The sequence below is a fragment of the Thalassophryne amazonica genome, chromosome 20 (assembly GCF_902500255.1).
Source record: "Thalassophryne amazonica chromosome 20, fThaAma1.1, whole genome shotgun sequence".
NCBI classification, from domain to species: Eukaryota; Metazoa; Chordata; class Actinopteri; order Batrachoidiformes; family Batrachoididae; genus Thalassophryne; species Thalassophryne amazonica.
The window spans coordinates 21,464,912-21,486,787 of NC_047122.1; the positions used below are offsets into that span (position 1 = coordinate 21,464,912).

Consider the following 21,876-nt stretch of genomic DNA (forward strand, 5'->3'; position numbering starts at 1 on the left):
TTGGAAGGTCGCGGGAGCGTTAGTGAGACCGAACGGCATGACCAGGTACTCAAAATGGCCCAACGGGGTGTTAAATGCCGTCTTCCATTCGTCTCCCTTCCGGATCCGAACCAAATGATAGGCATTCCTAAGATCAAGTTTGGTGAAGATATTGGCTCCATGCAAGGGGGTGAACACCGAATCCAACAGGGGCAACGGGTATCGATTGCGAACCGTGATTTCGTTCAACCCCCTATAGTCAATGCATGGACGAAGCCCGCCATCCTTTTTACCCACAAAAAAGAAACCAGCACCCATCGGAGAGGTGGAATTCCGGATCAACCCGGCAGCTAATGAGTCCCGGATGTAGGTCTCCATTGATTCACGCTCCGGCCGTGAGAGGTTGTACAGCCTACTGGACGGAAACTCACTGCCTGGAACCAAATCAATGGCACAATCGTACGGGCGGTGAGGAGGAAGCGTGAGAGCCAGATCCTTGCTGAACACATCAGCGAGGTCATGGTACTCCGCTGGCACCGCCTTCAGATTGGGCGGGACTCGGACCTCCTCCTTAGCTTGGGAGCCGGGAGGAACCGAGGAACCTAGACACTCCCGATGGCAGGTTTCGCTCCACTGAACCACTACCCCGGACGGCCAATCAATCCGGGGATTGTGCTTTAGCATCCATGGAAACCCTAAAACCACACGGGAGGTGGCCTGAGTCACGAAGAACTCGATCACCTCCCGGTGGTTACCTGACACCACCAGAGTTACTGGAGGTGTCTTATGTGTGATTGTTGGGAGTAGGGAGCCATCTAGCGCCCGAACCTGCACAGGCGAGGTAAGAGCCACCAGAGGGAGCCCTATCTCCCTGGCCCATCTACTGTCAAGCAGATTCCCCTCAGAGCCCGTGTCCACCAGTGCTGGGGCCTTCAGGGTTGAATCCTCATAAAGGATCGTGACTGGGAGTCGTGTAGCAATGTGGGTGTGTCCCACGTGAATGTTTTGGCCCACCCCTGGCCCAGTCTCTAGGGGCGGGTGTTGGAGTTTAACCGCTCGGGGCAGTCGTTTGCCATATGCTCACTCGAGCCACAAACATAACAAGCTCAGTGGGCCCGCCTCCTTTGTGCTTCAGGTGCCCTAAATGTTGCCCTGCTCGTGTCCATAGCTTCGTCAGCAGGGGGAGCCATAGGCGCACGGAGCGCAGGAACAGAGGAGCGTGGGGAGGGCGGAGCTCGATCGGACCCGGAAGGGAGAGGGACGACGCGTGCCTGGCCACGCCCTTCGCCTCGTTCCCGACGGCGTTCTTCTAACCGGTTGTCGAGTCGTATGACTAGATCGATGAGCCCATCTAAATCCCGCGGTTCGTCCTTAGCCACCAGGTGCTCTTTTAGGACCAGAGACAGTCCGTTTACAAAGGCAGCGCGGAGGGCAGTGCTATTCCAGCCGGATCTCGTTGCCGCGATGCGGAAGGCGACTGCATAGGCAGCTGCGCTCCGACGTCCCTGTCGTATGGACAGTAGTGCGGTTGAAGCGGACTCTCCTCTGTTGGGATGATCGAACACCGTTCTGAGCTCCCGTACAAACCCATCGTATGTATGAAGGAGCCGTGAGTTCTGCTCCCAGAGCGCTGTAGCCCAAGCGCGTGCCTCCCCGCGAAGCAGATTTATCACATAAGCTACTTTGCTAGCATCAGTCGCGTACATCACGGGACGCTGAGCGAAGACGAGCGAACACTGCATAAGAAAGTCCGCGCACGTCTCCACACAGCCTCCGTACGGTTCTGGAGGGCTTATGTATGCTTCTGGGGACGGAGGGAGGGACCGTTGAACGACCAGTGGAACGTTACTTTCGCACGCAGGGTCCTCGGGAGGGAGAGCCGCAGCGGCGCCCAAAGGGCGCGCCTCCACTTGTGCGGCGAGAGCTTCCACCCTGCGGTTTAGGAGAACGTGCTGCTCGGTCATTAAGTCGATCCGAGAGGTGAAAGCGGTGAGGATCCGCTGCAACTCACCGATTACCCCTCCCGAAGCCTCCGCCGCGCCTTGGTCTTCCATTGGCCGTTCAACAGCCGGTTGACGCCCCTCGGGATCCATGACGCTGGCCGAGATATCCTGTTGTGAAAGTGTAGGAACACGGACCCACAACAGGGGGCGCAATGAACGGACAATGGAGAGAGTAAATAACAAGATTTACTACTGAAACAAGCACGAGTAATACAACAAACACAATTTGGGGTCGAATCCGCTGGTGTCGTGTGGGCAGGCTCGAAGGTAGGAGACGTCTGTCTCAGTCGAACCGGAACCACCCAGATCTCCTCTGCCACCGAACCCTGGAAATACTGGAACCGCCAAGTCCCGAATTCCCAGGTGGCCACTGCCTCTGCTCGTCGGATCCGGTACTGCTGGCAGGAGAGAGCAACAACACACAGGAGTGGATGAACGCACCCAGTAACAGAGAGGGGAGAAGCCGCCTCCACCTCTTGGCAAAGTATAGCAGGAAGGTGAGTACTTATCCAAAGAATGAGGTTTTCAGTAGTCACCAGTCCTGAAAAAGGTTTTAACAGTCTTAGCTGATGATGCAATGTATAACTGCAGAGAATACTACCTTGGTCTTAGGCGATATCTCGGCACTGAGGTGGAGACGCCGTCCTCCTGATATACCTCGGTGCTGAGTAGAACCGCTGTGTCTGGTGATGGGTGACAGCTGTCACCCAGGCTACTCCCATGATGCGGCAGCGCCCTCTGGTGCCTGGAGCCCGCACTCCAGGCAGGGCGCCCTCTGGTGGTGGTGGGCCAGCAGTACCTCCTCTTCAGCGGCCCACACAACACTTGCCCTGGGAAACCATTGTCCCTCCCACTGTGTGTACTACTCACTGCATGGCTGTTGAATTTTTTTTAAGATGGCGGACAGCAGCAGCTTTCCAGAATTCATGTTTAGAGGCAAAACCTGTCTCCATGATCAAAAATGTAGTGAGACTAGAACCCAAATATGTGTGATGGGTCTCACATCGAGAACTGGTAAATGGCTCCACCTGCCGATCGTTCTGTGGAGGAGGGAGGGTTGAGGAGGAGTGGTTGAGGAGGGAAGGTTTGTTTACCTCCTGCAGTTTGGTGCAAATGCGATATCTAGAGGCAGAAAGACGATTCATAGCACCTTAAAATGTTAATGCAGTGAACCCGTTAAGGAGTAATTTCCATTTATTGTTTTTCTGCTCATTTATTTTGGCTGTTTTTGATTCGTCAGATGTCTATGCATGCAGCACACATACACGCATCAGCATTACCAAACCATCACCATGCTCACAGGCAGAATTCTGCAGTATTATAAATACTTCAAGAAGGAACTTATGTTTGCAGCTTGATAAACTGAGGCAGTGGTGAAGTGTTGTATTTCCAATAAAGGAGACCTTTGCAGATGCAGCTGTTGTGTGCAAAGTCCTTAAAGTAGGTTTTTAAACACTAAACTGTCTTCACAGTCAGGCCGCAGAGGTCCAGGGGTTAAAATCCACTGTGTCCTCAGTCCAGAGTTTACCTGATTCATGCTGAGTGTACAAAACACCTAAAAACACCTAAAACACAAAAGATTGACAAAGAAAACATGAATAGCTTTTGGCACTGAAGGTGAAACTCACTCTCTGTTCTGAAAAGTGTGATGACACGGACCACAACAGGGGGCGTAAAGGAATGGTCAATGGAAATACGAAGTAACAATTTTAATGTTGTGAAATGTGCACAACGGATACAGATACAATTCAATACTAAGGTCAATTATAAAGTTGGTGTCGTGTGGGCAGGCTCGAGGATAGGAGACGCCTGTCCAGAGAAGAGTCAGGACCCACACGATTTCCAGCGCCAACGGATCTGGAACACTCCAGAGCCGCCAAGTCCTGAGTCCCCAGGTGGCCACCGTCTCCAGCTGTCAGATCGGGTACTGCTGGCAGGAAACAGATACAGTCAAGAGTGGGTGTGTGTGCACACACCCAGTAAAACAGTCAGCAGAGTATTCCTGATGGAGGGAGAAAACACCACCTCCCAATCTCACTACTTCCTCTGGTTATCCGTGCAGACTCCACTACACAAGTGTAAGAGTGAAGAGTGGAGAACGCCAACTCTTACCACTCCCTTCAACTCGGCAGTCAGTGGAGAAGCTGCAAACTCAGAAGGTACATTAGCTACCAGTACAGATGTGAAAGACGTCACAACTTAGCTGAAACAATATTACGGCTGAGTGTCTACCTGAACGGTTTAGATGATTTCTCGGCAGAGGTGTGGTGTCTTCTCCAGGCTTTTATGGTTGGCATGATGAGTAGATGAGTGACAGCTGTCGAAGTTCCTGGTGCTCCTGGCGGCGACTGCGCCCTCTGGTGCCTGAAGCCCGCCTTCAGGCAGGGCGCCCTCTGGTGCCTGAAGCCCGCCTTCAGGCAGGGCGCCCTCTGGCGTTGGGCCAGCAGTACGTCCTCTTCGGGCGGCCCACACAACACTCTCTGAGGTGTTCTTCTTTGGTTCTGATGGCTTTCTGACTTCAGAGACCTGGATTTTAATTTTATACACCAAATAGAGCAGCACATATTTTTCTTGTATTGTTTTTATGTTTAGTTTATATCAACAGTCAAAGGAAACCCGGAAACCATTTGGGATCATCATCTGAAAACACATCAATGGAATAACAGAACACAGAAACCTTATAAATGGAATGAATTTACTTTTAATGCACTCCAGAGAGTGACTCGTGTCACAGATTCTGAAAAATATATATTTCCTGCACAGCAGGAATATCAGAGTGGAACCACATCAACAGTCAGAACCAAAACCCGTTATTACCCACAGTTCAAAGGTTTGGGTTATTTTCTGCAACTCTTTCAAGATGTTTTTCCAGCTGTAATTTCACACTCTTACTGAAGAGACACAATGTGTGGGGACACTCAGAGAGGGGACATGTTAAAGGACAGAAACCCAACAGACTGATGGCAGAGACTCTCTCGATTACAGGTCAGTCCAAAATCTCCCACAGGAAACTGTGGAAAGTTGTGGTCCACTTTGTATTCTTCAAATCCTTTGAAATCTGGTAATTTAGGGGCCACTCATTATTTTCATCATTTCCAAGTTTGTACAAAATGGACTCCAGGAGGAGAGGTGGGGTCAAGCATAGAGTCCCTTTATTCAGTGAGTAGTAATATGATGAGTCGAAAAAAAATCGGCCACGTGACTCATGGTGCCATCTTGGTTCCACAATAGCATTCGCTGTTTATCTGCATGTAAATCCAGCTATTTTATTTATTTATTCGCTGATGGATGCACAAATTGACACGGCAAGAGCTTCAAGATGTACAGAGTCCCTTCAGATCTGAACATAAGAAAAATTTTGGAAAATAAAGTCAGCCGTGTGGGAGGTAAGCGACTTTATTGTCAAAGTTTTGAGAGGTAAATTTATTGTTCAGTCGCATGTTCAGTAAAACTCACCTAAACTGGTATCATACAAACTTCATATTCACAGTCACCAGACAAAAAAGTCCCAATTTTTTTGTATTGTTTTCCATGTAATAAACACAATATATAACGGATTTTGCATAACTGATTTTTCGCTCACATTGGATAAAATGTCCTGTTCGATCATAATGTATTTCCATTAAAAACCCCTCACATGTGGGACTGGAATAATTACCCTGTTTAAAAGCCCGGCTGTTTGTTTTTTCACACCGTGCTCAGACTCGGACCCGCAGCCTGATGTGCACCTGTTAAATCAGACAGCGCAAAAAGGCTGTGATTTGAGACTTTTCTGCTTTCACTCCTTCGTCTCCCATCATATTTTAATAGTTTTTGCAGTGTGCATGCTGATTACATTTCGAGATCACATACGTTTGTCAGAAAAGTCTGAAAATTTACAACACAGAGTCACAAAAAGAGGAAATTGTACAGCTTACCTTTGAATTTGTGGTGATGATTGTAGAAAGAAAAGCTTGTTGAGGGTCAAATTAATCCATAATAAAGCATAATCCAGTGACGGAGAACTTTAAAAGTGTCACCACACATGCTGGCATCGTGACACTGAGTTACAGAGTTGCAGAAGAATCAGGCTTTAAATTAATTAAATAAATCATCATATATTGTAAATTCATGTAAATTTGAAACTATTTTTATATTTATTTTGATAGCACCTGTACCTGGATGTGTTGCTGTATGTGGTTAACTGATAAAAAAAAAATAAAAAAAAATGTTGAAAACATAAAAGGTTCATTCAGTAGTTCAGCACAATTAGCCCTGAAATGGCGCCATGTTCTCATTAAACACTATTCTCTCAATAAAGGGACCCTAGTCAAGTGGGCTATGCATCTTTCTCCTTCTGCTGTGGTGCTGAACGGACAGTTCCTATAAACTGACTTTATGTGGGTTTAAATTTTATTCTTCTGTTGTTATCCTTTTATAGACTTAGCAGTTGCTGACGATGGATTGAAGTTGTTTAATCACTCGCTGTACAGCAGCTTTTTAAATAAATTCACCTTCTACTTGTCTGTATTTAAAAACTTTAAATGGGAATGTGCTAAAAGCTGCATTATGTCAGATGAAATTGAGTTTGTAATTCTGTTTTTCTGACACTTCTCCAACACAAACATCGTGAATGTGGCTTCTTTATAAATAACCTATTCATTTAGCGCCTTCATATAATATGTCACATCCTGACTAAAGTATATCCCAGTTTATTAAATGTTATCACTTTGTTTCTTTTATGATACATGTTCCTTTAAGGAGTGTGTTAAATTTGAGGGAAATTTCTGTGCAGCACTGCTTTAAACATTTGCTTTCTCAAACCCTGATGCCGTATTTTTTATTAATAAAAGAAAGGAGGCAGAAACTTTGCAAAATTGCAAAATATATTAAATAAATATGAAATATAACTCGTTGATCTTGCAGAAAAAGATTTGACAAATTTATTAAAATTATTCCTTCACCCATATTCCCAAAAGCCCTCACACAAATGCTGAAGAATATCATTTTGAAGCAGTTAGAAGTGGATAAAATAATCATATTGACCGCTTTCCTCACTAAAACACCGCTCTGAACCCCCTCAACAAAGAAAGCAAGAAGATTATAGGCATATTATTCATTATTATCTGGTTTGGGAACAGGAAGTTCAAGAATGATTTGTTTCGACAAATAAAAAAGTTGCAAGGGACGGATGTGTATGTAAACGAACGTTTGACTAAGAAAAATGCTGAGATAGCCAGACAAGCAAGAGCCCTGCGAAAGCAGAAAAAAATACAAGCAATCTGGACCAGAAATTGTAAATTATGGATTAAATTAAATGGAAAGCCGGAGGAAGCAAAAGTTATGTTGATAAGAGAGCTTTCAGACTTGGATAATTTTAGGTAACTGTTGAAAATGTTAAACAGTTTTGTCTCTTGTTTTGAGTGATCTTTTCATCTTTTTTCCATCTTTTGTTATGGGACAAATTTTTGAGGAATTATATATCATGTTTAGGTTTATATCATAAAGTTAGACTTTATTTAACTGCATTTTTTGGACTGTGGATCATATTTCTTTTATGATGTCAACTGATTGTTTGCACTTTACTCCTACACAGGAGCTCAATTAGAACGTTTTTGAAGATGCCAAGCATATATCCATTATTTCCAATTTATATGATAAACATTGTCCATTGATGTTGAAAGTTAAGTGAAACACTGATAAACCTTGGATCACAAAGGGACTGCTAAATGCATGTAAAAAGAAAAAAATTCGGTACAAGCAATTTTAAAACTCAGAACAATTGAAGCTGAGAGTAAATATAAGACGTAAAAACAAGCTAACCAATATTATGCGATCTTGCAAAAGGCAGTATTACAGTGATTTATTTGAAAAAATTAAACAAACAGTAAAGGTATTTGGAAGCTCTTAAATTAAATCATCAAAAAGAAAAAAGTTGTCAAAGATTATCCAACGTAATTTTGCATTTAATTGATAAGGAAAAGAAAGCTATAGTAGATTATTTTAATGATTATTTTGCTAATGTGGGGAAAAATTTAGCAAACTCAATTGCACATTCTACTATGTGTTCTTGGGATAACAGAACAACAAGTAATAACCTTTCAGATTCAATGTTTATCAGAGAAACTGATGAATATGAAATAATTGACACTATTCATAAACAAAAGGGGAAAAAAATCTAATGATTGCGATAATTTTGATATGTTCTTGGCAACAAATATTATTGATTGTGTCGTTAAACCTTTAACTTGTATTTGTAATTTGTCATTAATGACTGGGAGCTTTCCTTCAAAAATGAAAATAGCTAAACTGATACTGCTGTTCAAATCTAGTGACAAACATGTTTTGTTTTGTTTTTTCAAACTACAGGCCAATCTCACTGTCACTTCAATTTTCAAAACTTCTGGAAAAGGTATTCATTAAGAGGTTAGAATTAGAATTAGATGATTTTTATATCCATCACATATTAAATGAGCAGCAGTATGGATTTAGAAAAACAACTGTACTACTTCATTGGTGGTAACTGATTTTGTCAAACATATTACGAATATACTGTAGCGTTTTTTTGTTTTGTTTTTCAACTTACAGAAAGCATTTGATACCATAGATCACAGGTTATTATTGGATACATTATGGAAGTATGGTATCAGAGGATTAGCTCACGATTGGAAAGCAAGTTATCTGCACAATAGGTATCAATGTGTTCATACTGGTGGGATAAATTCTGAATTTTTAACTGTACTTGTGGGGTGCCCCAGGGCTCAGTCCTCGGGTCTTTGTTGTTTCTTTTATATATTAATGACATATGTTTGGTTTCTAAGTTTGTGAGTTGCATTTTATTTGCTGATGACACAACTGTGTTTAGTAGTAGAGATCATTTGGGACAGGTTCTGGACATGCTGGAGAGGGAACTACAGACATTCAAAGAATGTTTTGATTCAAATAAATTATCGCTTCATTTTGGTAAAACAAATTGTATCATATTTGGAAAAAAACAGGAATTTATGTAGTACTTTCTAGCACATGATACTGAAATTGAACTTGTAAATGAAACTAAATTTATTGGGGTTTTCATTGATGATAAATTGAGTTGGAAAACACATATGAATCATGTTAAATCCAAAAGTGTAAAAAGCCATTGCCATTTTGTATAATGCTCAAGACTTCCTCCCCCAACACTCATTAGTTACGTTATATCATTCATTACTTGTTCCATACATGACCTACTGTATTGAAGTTTGGGGAACCACCTACAAAACAAATACAAATTCAACATTTTTACTACAAAAGAAAGCCATAAGAAATATTAGTAATAAACCATATTGTGAGCCAACAAATCCATTGTTTGTCTCTTTACACAGTTTAAAATTTTGAGACGTGATTGATTATAGCATAATACTAATGAAGTTTAGAGTAAAAAATAAACTTTTACCACAACATCTCCAGGACCCATTCAAAATGAGGGACTCCAGTTCTAATTTGTGAAGAACATTATTTCAAAAATCAAAGATTCGAACCATTGTAAAAAGTCACTGTGTTTCTGTTAGAAGTGTTAATATTTGGAATTTGTGCCCAGATGATATAAAATCACTCGGTAACTTGGTTGGCTTTAAAAGGCTCTACAAAAGTCATTTAATTGCCTATTATAGCATGATGAATTAGGTTTATCGATTTTGTTTTGAGTTTGAGCATGGTGTACTGATGTGTGCTTGTTTTTTTTTTTTAACCTTTATTTAACCAGGTAAGTTATTAAAAAAAAAATTCTTATTTACAATAATGACCTGGTGTTTGTGTTTTAGAATTTTACTTCAGTGATTGATTTCTATTTTGTATTTGTTATCATGGGTATATGTATATTTTTTATACTTATGTATACGTTTTTATTTTTTTGGTTAAGGGGGGGGGGGGCGTTTATAGGCTTTTGCTTCTGCCTACACCCTTTCTGGCACACGGGTACATTATTAAATAGTTTTCTTGATGACTTCACTGTTATTCTTGGTCTGTGTGTACGCCGAATAAATTCATTCATTCATAGGCGATCGGTCCAACGTGAGAATACTGCCACAAATTCCCATTCCAGTTGATTTGGTCTTGTTAAAAACAACACTGGTTGTACAAATATGAACATGTCAAATTGGAAAACGTCAACACATTTTAGTTGCACAAATAGGAAAAGTCTGGAATGGAACTTGAAAATTTCCAGCGAGAAATCAAAGAAAATGGCATGCAAGAGCGGTGTTAGCGTTATATTGTATTATATTAGATGTGCCAATTCATGCACATTGATGTGTATTATGGACCTGCCTTTCCATTACTTTACCTCTCCGACTTGTATTGAGAGCATCAGCAGAGACAGACGGACTTCCTGCGTTGTTGTTGGGATTCAACACAGCACATGCACTGGCCATAAGAATTAATTAAAATAAATAATATAACAATTACATGTATATGTTCAACTCAAACAAGCATGACAATTTTGTTGATGCATTTAATTGTAATTTATTCTTGATAATCTGGTTCATCTGGATCTCGTCAAGTATTTTTTTCCACTGCACATTTATTCTTGATAATCTGGTTAATCTGGATCTCATCAAGTATTTTTTCCCCTGCACATTTAATCTTGATAATCTGATTAATCTTATCAGGTATGTTTTTTTCCCTGCACATTTTCAGACATGTTAGACTTGTGTACAGTGTATTTTAACACTTATAACTTTTCATTTGAAAAAAATATCAATTTTTCACATGTTGATAGAAGTATAATATCCCCCAAAAAGTACATTACATGTCATAAATGTTATTGCAATTCACATTAATTTCTAAATTCCTGTTTTCCTTTTCTGATGTTGTAGCAAACACACCCAGAGCAATAGAGCAGCATAGTCTCGTTTGAACCCTGTGTGATATCACGGAATGTGGCCACTTGTGGGGACAACCGCTCCGTTGCGCGATATATACACAGCATAACTTTACACGGATAAATGGTGTAATGTTTTGTTTTTGCCTTCAATTACCGAAGCAATCACGAAAAGTACAGTTTTTTGGTTGACAATGGAGAAGGGAAAACAAGGTGAATGGGAGATGTCATGTCTGTAAGTGTTAGCCTACACAGCTAACCAGAGTAGCTACATTCTCTCGCCTGCAAAACCGCCACAACACATTTGAACTCCGGGTCATAAACAAACCACAACACATGTCCACTTTCCCACCTATTAACGGTGTCCCAGCATCACCTCTACATGTCAGCAGTGGAACAATACCTGTAGAAATGCGCGTACAGCAGCCATGATTTTTGTGTGGCGCCCTGCACATTTCCACTGTCTTTTCACTTTTGAGTCCGGTCTGCTTAAGGTTTCTTCCTCAGAGGGAGTTTTTCCTTACCACTGTTGCTCTGGGGGTTGGTAAGGTTAGGCCTTACTTGTGTGAAGCGTCTTGAGGCAACCTTGTTGTGATTTGGAGCTATATAAATCAATGAAAATGATACATCTGAACGTTAGCTGTTGTGAAAGTGTCGTGACACGGACCCACAACAGGGGGCGTTAATGAACGGACAATGGATAAGCCAAAAAGTAACAATTTAATGTTGTGAATCACACAACGATGTACAGACAATAACAATACAGTGACTGTCAATCATACACCAGGTGACGTGGGGGCAGGCTCGACGATAGAAGACGCCTGGCGAGAGAAAAGCCGGATCCACACAGCTTCCACCGCCAGTGGAGCTGAAGAACACCGGAGCCGCCAACCCCTGCGCCCCAGGTGGCCGCTGTCTTCAGCAGTCAGACCCGGTACTGCTGGCAGAAAACAGAGACAGTCCAGATGACTGTGAGGTCGCACACTCAGTAATCCCACAGTCTGTATTCAGTAAAGGAGGGAGAACCTCCACCTCCAATCACACACTCGTGCAGCTCCTGAGATAATCAATCAATCAATCAATCAATTTTTTTTATATAGCGCCAAATCACAACAAACAGTTGCCCCAAGGCGCTTTATATTGTAAGGCAAGGCCATACAATAATTATGTAAAACCCCAACGGTCAAAACGACCCCCTGTGAGCAAGCACTTGGCTACAGTGGGAAGGAAAAACTCCCTTTTAACAGGAAGAAAACCTCCAGCAGAACCAGGCTCAGGAGGGGCAGTCTTCTGCTGGGACTGGTTGGGGCTGAGGGAGAGAACCAGGAAAAAGACATGCTGTGGAGGGGAGCAGAGATCGATCACTAATGATTAAATGCAGAGTGGTGCATACAGAGCAAAAAGAGAAAGAAACAGTGCATCATGGGAACCCCCCAGCAGTCTACGTCTATAGCAACATAACTAAGGGATGGTTCAGGGTCACCTGATCCAGCCCTAACTATAAGCTTTAGCAAAAAGGAAAGTTTTAAGCCTAATCTTAAAAGTAGAGAGGGTGTCTGTCTCCCTGATCTGAATTGGGAGCTGGTTCCACAGGAGAGGAGCCTGAAAGCTGAAGGCTCTGCCTCCCATTCTACTCCTACAAACCCTAGGAACCACAAGTAAGCCTGCAGTCTGAGAGCGAAGCGCTCTATTGGGGTGATATGGTACTACGAGGTCCCTAAGATAAGATGGGACCTGATTATTCAAAACCTTATAAGTAAGAAGAAGAATTTTAAATTCTATTGTAGAATTAACAGGAAGCCAATGAAGAGAGGCCAATATGGGTGAGATATGCTCTCTCCTTCTAGTCCCCCTTAGTACTCTAGCTGCAGCATTTTGAATTAACTGAAGGCTTTTTAGGGAACTTTTAGGACAACCTGATAATAATGAATTACAATAGTCCAGCCTAGAGGAAATAAATGCATGAATTAGTTTTTCAGCATCACTCTGAGACAAGACCTTTCTAATTTTAGAGATATTGCGTAAATGCAAAAAAGCAGTCCTACATATTTGTTTAATATGTGCTTTGAATGACATATCCTGATCAAAAATGACTCCAAGATTTCTCACAGTATTACTAGAGGTCAGGGTAATGCCATCCAGAGTAAGGATCTGGTTAGACACCATGTTTCTAAGATTTGTGGGGCCAAGTACAATAACTTCAGTTTTATCTGAGTTTAAAAGCAGGAAATTAGAGGTCATCCATGTCTTTATGTCTGTAAGACAATCCTGCAGTTTAGCTAATTGGTGTGTGTCCTCTGGCTTCATGGATAGATAAAGCTGGGTATCATCTGCGTAACAATGAAAATTTAAGCAATACCGTCTAATAATACTGCCTAAGGGAAGCATGTATAAAGTGAATAAAATTGGTCCTAGCACAGAACCTTGTGGAACTCCATAATTAACCTTAGTCTATTCAAGAAGATTCCCCATTTACATGAACAAATTGTAATCTATTAGACAAATATGATTCAAACCACCGCAGCGCAGTGCCTTTAATACCTATGGCATGCTCTAATCTCTGTAATACAATTTTATGGTCAACAGTATCAAAAGCAGCACTGAGGTCTAACAGAACAAGCACAGAGATGAGTCCACTGTCCGAGGCCATAAGAAGATCATTTGTAACCTTCACTAATGCTGTTTCTGTACTATGATGAATTCTAAAACCTGACTGAATCTCTTCAAATAGACCATTCCTCTGCAGATGATCAGTTAGCTGTTTTACAACTACCCTTTCAAGAATTTTGAGAGAAAAGGAAGGTTGGAGATTGGCCTATAATTAGCTAAGATAGCTGGGTCAAGTGATGGCTTTTTAAGTAATGGTTTAATTACTGCCACCTTAAAAGCCTGTGGTACATAGCCAACTAACAAAGATAGATTGATCATATTTAAGATCGAAGCATTAAATAATGGTAGGGCTTCCTTGAGCAGCCTGGTAGGAATGGGGTCTAATAAACATGTTGATGGTTTGGATGAAGTAACTAATGAAAATAACTCAGACAGAACAATCGGAGAGAAAGAGTCTAACCAAATACCGGCATCACTGAAAGCAGCCAAAGATAACGATACGTGTTTGGGATGGTTATGAGTAATTTTTTCTCTAATAGTTAAAATTTTGTTAGCAAAGAAAGTCATAAAGTCATTACTAGTTAAAGTTAATGGAATACTCAGCTCAATAGAGCTCTGACTCTTTGTCAGCCTGGCTACAGTGCTGAAAAGAAACCTGGGGTTGTTCTTATTTTTCTTCAATTAGTGATGAGTAGAAAGATGTCCTAGCTTTACGGAGGGCTTTTTTATAGAGCAACAGACTCTTTTTCCAGGCTAAGTGAAGATCTTCTAAATTAGTGAGACGCCATTTCCTCTCCAACTTACGGGTTATCTGCTTTAAGCTACGAGTTTGTGAGTTATACCACGGAGTCAGGCACTTCTGATTTAAAGCTCTCTTTTTCAGAGGAGCTACAGCATCCAAAGTTGTCTTCAATGAGGATGTAAAACTATTGACGAGATACTCTATCTCACTTACAGAGTTTAGGTAGCTACTCTGCACTGTGTTATTATATGGCATTAGAAAACATAAAGAAGGAATCATATCCTTAAACCTAGTTACAGCGCTTTCTGAAAGACTTCTAGTGTAATGAAACTTATTTCCCACTGCTGGGTAGTCCATCAGAGTAAATGTAAATGTTATTAAGAAATGATCAGACAGAAGGGAGTTTTCAGGGAATACTGTTAAGTCTTCTATTTCCATACCATAAGTCAGAACAAGATCTAAGATATGATTAAAGTGGTGGGTGGACTCATTTACATTTTGAGCAAAGCCAATAGAGTCTAATAATAGATTAAATGCAGTGTTGAGGCTGTCATTCTCAGCATCTGTGTGGATGTTAAAATCGCCCACTATAATTATCTTATCTGAGCTAAGCACTAAGTCAGACAAAAGGTCTGAAAATTCACAGAGAAACTCACAGTAGCGACCAGGTGGACGATAGATAATAACAAATAAAACTGTTTTTTTGGGACTTCCAATTTGGATGGACAAGACTAAGAGTCAAGCTTTCAAATGAATTAAAGCTCTGTCTGGGTTTTTGATTAATTAATAAGCTGGAATGGAAGATTGCTGCTAATCCTCCGCCCCGGCCCGTGCTACGAGCATTCTGACAGTTAGTGTGACTCGGGGGTGTTGACTCATTTAAACTAACATATTCATCCTGCTGTAACCAGGTTTCTGTAAGGCAGAATAAATCAATATGTTGATCAATTATTATATCATTTACCAACAGGGACTTAGAAGAGAGAGACCTAATGTTTAATAGACCACATTTAACTGTTTTAGTCTGTGGTGCAGTTGAAGGTGCTATATTATTTTTTCTTTTGAATTTTTATGCTTAAATAGATTTTTGCTGGTTATTGGTGGTCTGGGAGCAGACACCGTCTCTACGGGGATGGGGTAATGAGGGGATGGCAGGGGGAGAGAAGCTGCAGAGAGGTGTGTAAGACTACAACTCTGCTTCCTGGTCCCAACCCTGGATAGTCACGGTTTGGAGGATTTAAGAAAATTGGCCAGATTTCTAGAAATGAGAGCTGCTCCATCCAAAGTGGGATGGATGCCGTCTCTCCTAACAAGACCAGGTTTTCCCCAGAAGCTTTGCCAATTATCTATGAAGCCCACCTCATTTTTTGGATACCACTCAGACAGCCAGCAATTCAAGGAGAACATGCGGCTAAACATGTCACTCCCGGTCCGATTGGGGAGGGGCCCAGAGAAAACCTACCCTCACACCCCACCCACTTATCTGGGTGGGGTGTGAGGCGAAGCCGTCGCAGTCCACACCAAATGCCAACTCCACAGACAGGGAATCCGTCCCAGGAAAACGGCTGCAAAAAGAGATCAGACTAATACTCGAATTTTAGTCAGCAGAGAAAATTACCTGATTGGTAGTTGATTTCTCGGCGAGGAGGTGGAGTTGCAGTCCGGCCTTTATGGTGATGGTGATGAGATGAATGAGTGACAGCTGTCACTCCCAATGGCTCCAGCACCCTCTCGTGCTTGAAGCCCGCACTCCAAGCAGGGCGCCATCTGGTGGTGGTGGGCCAGCAGTACCTCCTCTTCAGCGGCCCACACAACAGTTAGTGTGGGGAAGGATGTACGCCATGTTTTTGTGTGCACGCAGGCTTTGTACAAGAGGCTCCAGATCACTGATGTGAATTTATGTAAAATTAGCTGTTGCATTGAGCCATTAAGAGTTTTTTGCAAGTGTGCATGAATAAAGCAGGACTGTGTTGCTTAAATGTTCTTTGCGGACACTGTTCAGTAGCCATGTTCTCTCTTCACGGTAAGTGAGAATAATTTTGAAATGTAAAATAATCTCTTTTCTGATTTACCACAGTCAGAGATCAACAGAATGGAACATGACTTCGCTCCATTTGCTTGTCTGCTTCTTTTATTGACATTGACGTGTTTCATCTTTAATCCGCAGCATTTTCCTGGTTGAAGCAGGTAACAGGAAACAGCTGAATTTCTCACTTTCTATCAGTTCTTTGTTGATTTTTCCCAGAGAGGAACTTTGTGACTGCTATGATTAACGTATTTACAGGGAGATAAAAGGACAGCTGGACAGGGGATGAGAAATCAGCCAATCCCTCCCTGAAAACCCCTGAATTTGATTATTTAAGTGAGCCGCGCACAAAATGAACACACATATTCGCATCTGTTGTTGAGGTCTGTGTGGGGAACAGTTTAAATGAGTCAGGGTCAGTGGAGTTGGGCCCAGTTTAATTCAGTTGTCAGAGAGCATTTGAATTGTCACACACGACTGTTAGAGAAGTGAAATGTAGCAGAAAATGAGGGGGATTTGATTTGTCTAAGCAGTTTTGATGTTTCTGTCAACACAGCTGAGCTGTGGCAGTCTAATCCCAAACACTTCATTAACCCAGAGGTCAGATAATGTTGTCACGGTGAAAGCAGCAATTTCGGTCCTCCTTTGAGGAGAGGTCTTCTGGGGCATTCACATATCTTGGTTGGTCTATTTCAATCAAACCAAAGACCATTTCCTGAGATACATCAAGCAGTTTGGGATGTGCAAAGAGACATTAAAACTCTGGTCTGGACTAAATACGTGGGCTGTAGTCCTCTTATATTGATTAAGACCTGAGCACATCTCAACTGGCTTGAACCCAGACTTAGCCTTAATTTACTCGAAACTTGACTCAACTAACTGGAGGCTGGACTTAGTCTTAATTTGCTTGAGACTTGAATTGGCTTCGTCTCAATTGGCTTGAGACTTAGTTTGGCTTTCATTTGCTTAAGAGTTGACTTGGCCTTGTCTCAGTTATCCTGGAACTTGACATCTTCTGTATTGACCAAGATTTGAGCTTGTCTCAACTGGTTAAAAGTCTGATTTAGCCGTAATTTGCTCAAGACTTGACTTGGCTTCATCTCAACTAACCTGAGGCTGAACCTAGTCTTAATTTGCTTGAGACTTGACTTGGCTTTGCCTTAGTTGGCTTGACACTCAGTTTGGCCTTGATTTGCTTAGGAATTCACTTGGCCTTGTCTCAGTTATCCTGGAACTTGACATCGTCTGTATTGTCCAAGAGGTGGGCTTGTCCCAACTGGTTTAAAGTCTGACTTAGCCTTAATTTGCTCAAGACTTGACTTGGCTTCATCTCAACTAACTTGAAACTGCACTTAGATTTGACTTGGCTTTGGCTTAGTTGGCTTGAGACTCAGTTTGGCCTTGATTTGCTTAAGAGTTCACTTGACCTTGTCTCAGTTATCCTGGAACTTTACATCTTCTGTATTCACCAAGAGCTGAACTTGTCTCACCTGGCTTGTGGCTTGACATAGTGTTGATTTGCTTGAAACTTGACTTGTATTTGTCTCAGTTGACTGAAACTTGGATGTGTATCAGCTAACTGTAGTCTCTTGGTTCACGTCCGTCTTCATAACTTTGTACATTTGTTGGTTGCTCCTTTCACACCATCTCATGCTTCATGATTATTACATTAATGGTTTGTGCTCGGCGTGCCATTATACTGAGGTTGTGTGTGTGTGCACACCCGTCAGAGTGACACTTTGAGCCCATAGTGTTTGTGTGCTTTCCTCTCTTTTATCTCCCATGTGCTGTTGAGTTGTTCGCCCTCAGCGTGCCCGGCTCAGATGCCAGGCAATTTCACAACCCGCTTCAAAGGATCCTCCGCTATCGCTCTCCTTCTCCCTGTCACAATCTTTAATTCCCACTTCCTCTTTTCCATCTCATAACTTTTTTTTGCAAATGTCCTCTAATTCTCTCTCTCTCTCTCTGTTTCATTCCTTGCCCTTTATCTTCTTCCGTTTCATTTGTTTTCTCGCTCTCATCACTCCTTCTCTTTCCCTTTTTAACATTCAGCAAACAAGGTTTCATGCTGTTTTTCATTTCTCTCCCTTGCGTTGCTTTTCATCTTTGTGTGTGTGTGTGTGGGGGGGGGGGCAGTGATGATGATGTAACACAATTGGTCCATCTCTTCTTTCTCGGGATCAAACACATTTTACAACAAAGAAGTCGTAACACCTTTTTTTAATATGTTTCTGTCATTCTTAACTTTTCCTTCCTTAGAGTTTCCCTCATCTTCCTCCTTACTGTCTCACCTACATCCACCTTGTTCCTTCCCCTCTCTATCCTTGATATCTAATTTTCTCCACGTTCTCTCCCTTGTCATGTCCTTGATCCCCGTCCGTCTTCCCTCTTGCAGATGAGATTGATATGTTGGAGCGTCTCTGGCTGTCGGGTATCTGCCATAACGATAAGATTGAGGTAATAATTTCACACCAACATCCAATCACACACCATCTTTGACATTTGAAGCAGTAGATGCAAGCGGCATCTGAAACAGAGACAGCTATCATATCAGCTAGCAAGTGTCACATAATCCAAATTCATGAAAGCCTTCACTGAATATAAATTTACTCATAGACAGGCCGACACAGTTTGCAGCCAGGTGTAGGACGCCACTGGACTGTGCAAATTAATGCATTTGAGGTATTATTCACATCACAACTGTATTAGCTTGGAAGCTAGACATCCTCAAAGCTACAGTACTTTGCTGAGCCACCTAACGTATACTGTATTTATCTTAAAATACTGTTTTGCTCAAAATATATGATGACACCCCTCCCACCACTTTGTCACCTTCAACGTTTCATTCATTTTCCGCTTATCCTCAGGCAAGCCCTCTAACTCTTCCTGGGGCAGCGGACAGGGCCAAAAGCCCATATGATCTGACAGTCCTTCAAGACATGTTTTGAAATCTAAATTTTTTTTTGTTTGTTTGTTTAAATAAAGAAAATTCTCACATAAAACACACACACACACACACACATTTTATGGGCAGTCCCTTTCTTTTTTTTTCAACCATATACTGACACACTGCCCCCTTTTAGGACCATGGTAAGATTTTTTTATGTGTATTTTTGGGCTCACCATCTTCTAACATTATGCTCTCACACTGTATTTCTTTGCTGCTTGAGAGTTGTTTGATGACTAGTGCATTTATCACTGCAAACTTATAGTATGCATCAAAGCTTCTTAGTTGCTGGTTATCTTGCCTGACTTTTGAGGTGCTCTTTTTAGGAGAATTACTGTTTCTCTCAGTCACGCAACACTGTAAGCTGTTAGAGGGGAGGGTCACTTCAGTCCTGGGAGGCATGCTTGTTTTTTTTTTTTTGTTTTTTTTGGGGGGGGGTTTTTTGGGGGGGTTTTTTGTTTTTTTGTTTTGTTTTTTTGTTTGTTTTTTTGGTGCCACCTAATTTTGGTTGATGTATGTGACAAGTAAAAGTCAAAAGACCAAATAAAAGTCAACCCATATTTCAGGCATATTTCCAGGGCAAAAAAAAAGTGTTGTATTTGGAACAATATTGTAGTCTTGATCAGTTCATTTTGCATCTTATAAAACTGATTCATTTCCAATTATGAACATTTGTACATTTGGTCATTGTACTTTGCGCTTTGGCTTAAACCAGAGACACAAAGTGCACTTTTGAGTTTAGTTTACATAAAACGAATTGTTTTTAAGTAATTAATTTCTTTTGGCTTCTTTTATTTTTGCTCGGGGTCATTACAGTGGATCTAGTGTTGATTTGTATGTTGATTTGGCATAGATTTTATGCTGGATGCTATTTCTGACGCAACTTCAGATGTATGGTCAATGGTACATGGGTGACCCTAAACCAGGAACCTTCTTATGGAGAGGCAAGCATGCCAAGTCGCTGGTGCCAAGATCCTGGCATACTTAAATCCATAGAGAAGTATTAAAAACAAAGCTTATAAGCAGAAATCACATGAACTAAAATTAGCGTGTGTCATGGAACCTTAATATCCTTCTTCTTCACAGCTTCAAGGTTTGTTCATAACTATTAATAACACTTCAAGCTGAATTTGATGAAGCCACACTGATTCTTTAACACTCCTGAATAAATGTGTGCAACCTTGGATGTCAAAGTCACCCTCAGAACCGGAACCATTCATATAAAATGTGCATAATTCTGAATAAAGTCTGGCTCCAGATGAGAGCCGCGAAAGCTGAAGGAGAATAAATTAAAATGCCTGAAAGCTCTCTAAAATATCTTTATTAAATGCAAATCAGATATTTTGTGATGTCTGACATGCTATGGGGTTGTTGTGAGCTCACTGGTGTGTAAAATATCACAGATGGGTGCTCTGACATCCAGTGGCACCAAAGGACTCCATTGTCCTGCTGGCTGTAATTAACTTTTTTATCTACTGTCTAGGAGACTAATAGGTCCTCGTTACCAATAAATATACTCTGCCATCTCTCCTCCATGCCTTTGACCACTTTTGCGTCTGTGTTTTAATTTCTTTCTGTCTTGTTCTGCCCTCCCGCCACTCCCTTGTCTCCTCCAGGTGATGAGCAGTAAGCTGGACATTGACAACATGGCGGGGGTCTTCTACATGCTGCTGGTGGCCATGGGTCTGAGCCTCCTGGTCTTTGCCTGGGAACATCTGGTTTACTGGAAACTACGGCACTGTGTGAAGAGATCTGGTGGGATGGATTTCCTTCTGGCTCTCAGCCGGGTGAGGAGTCCGAAAACATTCATCTGTCCACCATGATTTGAAATATTCAGCGTTGAAGGTTTTTTTGGAGAATAACAGGATTAACAGGTTGAGATATAAGAGCAGGTGGATATAGAGACAAGTGTTTAATTCCAGGTATGTGCTTTAGGCTGCCTGTCTCTGTCCTTGGACAAGACACTTGATTCAAGACAGCATAGCTCCACCAGCGTGCTCTGAGAAATGACACGAGGGCAACTGACTTTTATCTCCATCAGATGTTTATGAGGTCATAAAGGATGGCTGCACCGTGTTAGTTTCCAATCTTTTCACCAAATCTTAGGAGCAATATTAATGTTTATTACATTCAGGGATGTGAAACATCTTTGGAAACAAAGAAAATCATGATTTAAGGTGTTATATTTTACATTAAAAAATTTCATTGTAATAAATGTTTTATATATAAATAAAAGCATTGCTTAGTTTTCAATGCAAAAATATCATGAAGCAAATGTAGTCACGGATTTTAAGACACACACTCTGTTTTCTGCACTCTACAGGGGGAGTGGGGGGATGGTGTGTTTTAGGGCACCTTCACACATAACACAATTGAAGCCGACTAACGCACGAAGGAGGAATTGTTGTGTGTGGGCCGCCAGAAGAGGAGGTACTGCTGGCCCACCACCAGTGGGCGCTCTGCCTGAAGTGCGGGCTTCAGGCACGAGAGGGCGCTGCCGCCATGGACACAGCCGGGGGTGACAGCTGTCGCTCATTACCTCTTGACAGCTGTCACCCATCTACTCAACATCATCTCACTCCATAAAGACCAGACGTCATCTCCACCTCGTTGCCGAGATATCATACTTCATTGGAGGTAATATCCTCAGCCTTTTGTAAATCTGTTTATTGTGAGTGTTTGCAGGAGAACCGGTCGTTTTTGAGGAGGCTGTGCAAGATGGCGCTCCTTTTC

General features: G+C 41.9%; 1 protein-coding gene across 1 annotated transcript in view; it reads left to right on the top strand.

Annotated features, from left to right (window-relative positions):
- Positions 1-21,876, top strand: part of grin2da (glutamate receptor, ionotropic, N-methyl D-aspartate 2D, a) — a 568,510-nt gene that overhangs the window by 486,174 nt on the left and 60,460 nt on the right. Inside the window, exons 17-18 of the mRNA XM_034160100.1 lie at positions 18,592-18,653; positions 20,760-20,930. Of these exons, the coding sequence (XP_034015991.1) occupies positions 18,592-18,653; positions 20,760-20,930 (233 nt within the window). The remainder of the gene's footprint in view (positions 1-18,591; positions 18,654-20,759; positions 20,931-21,876) is intronic.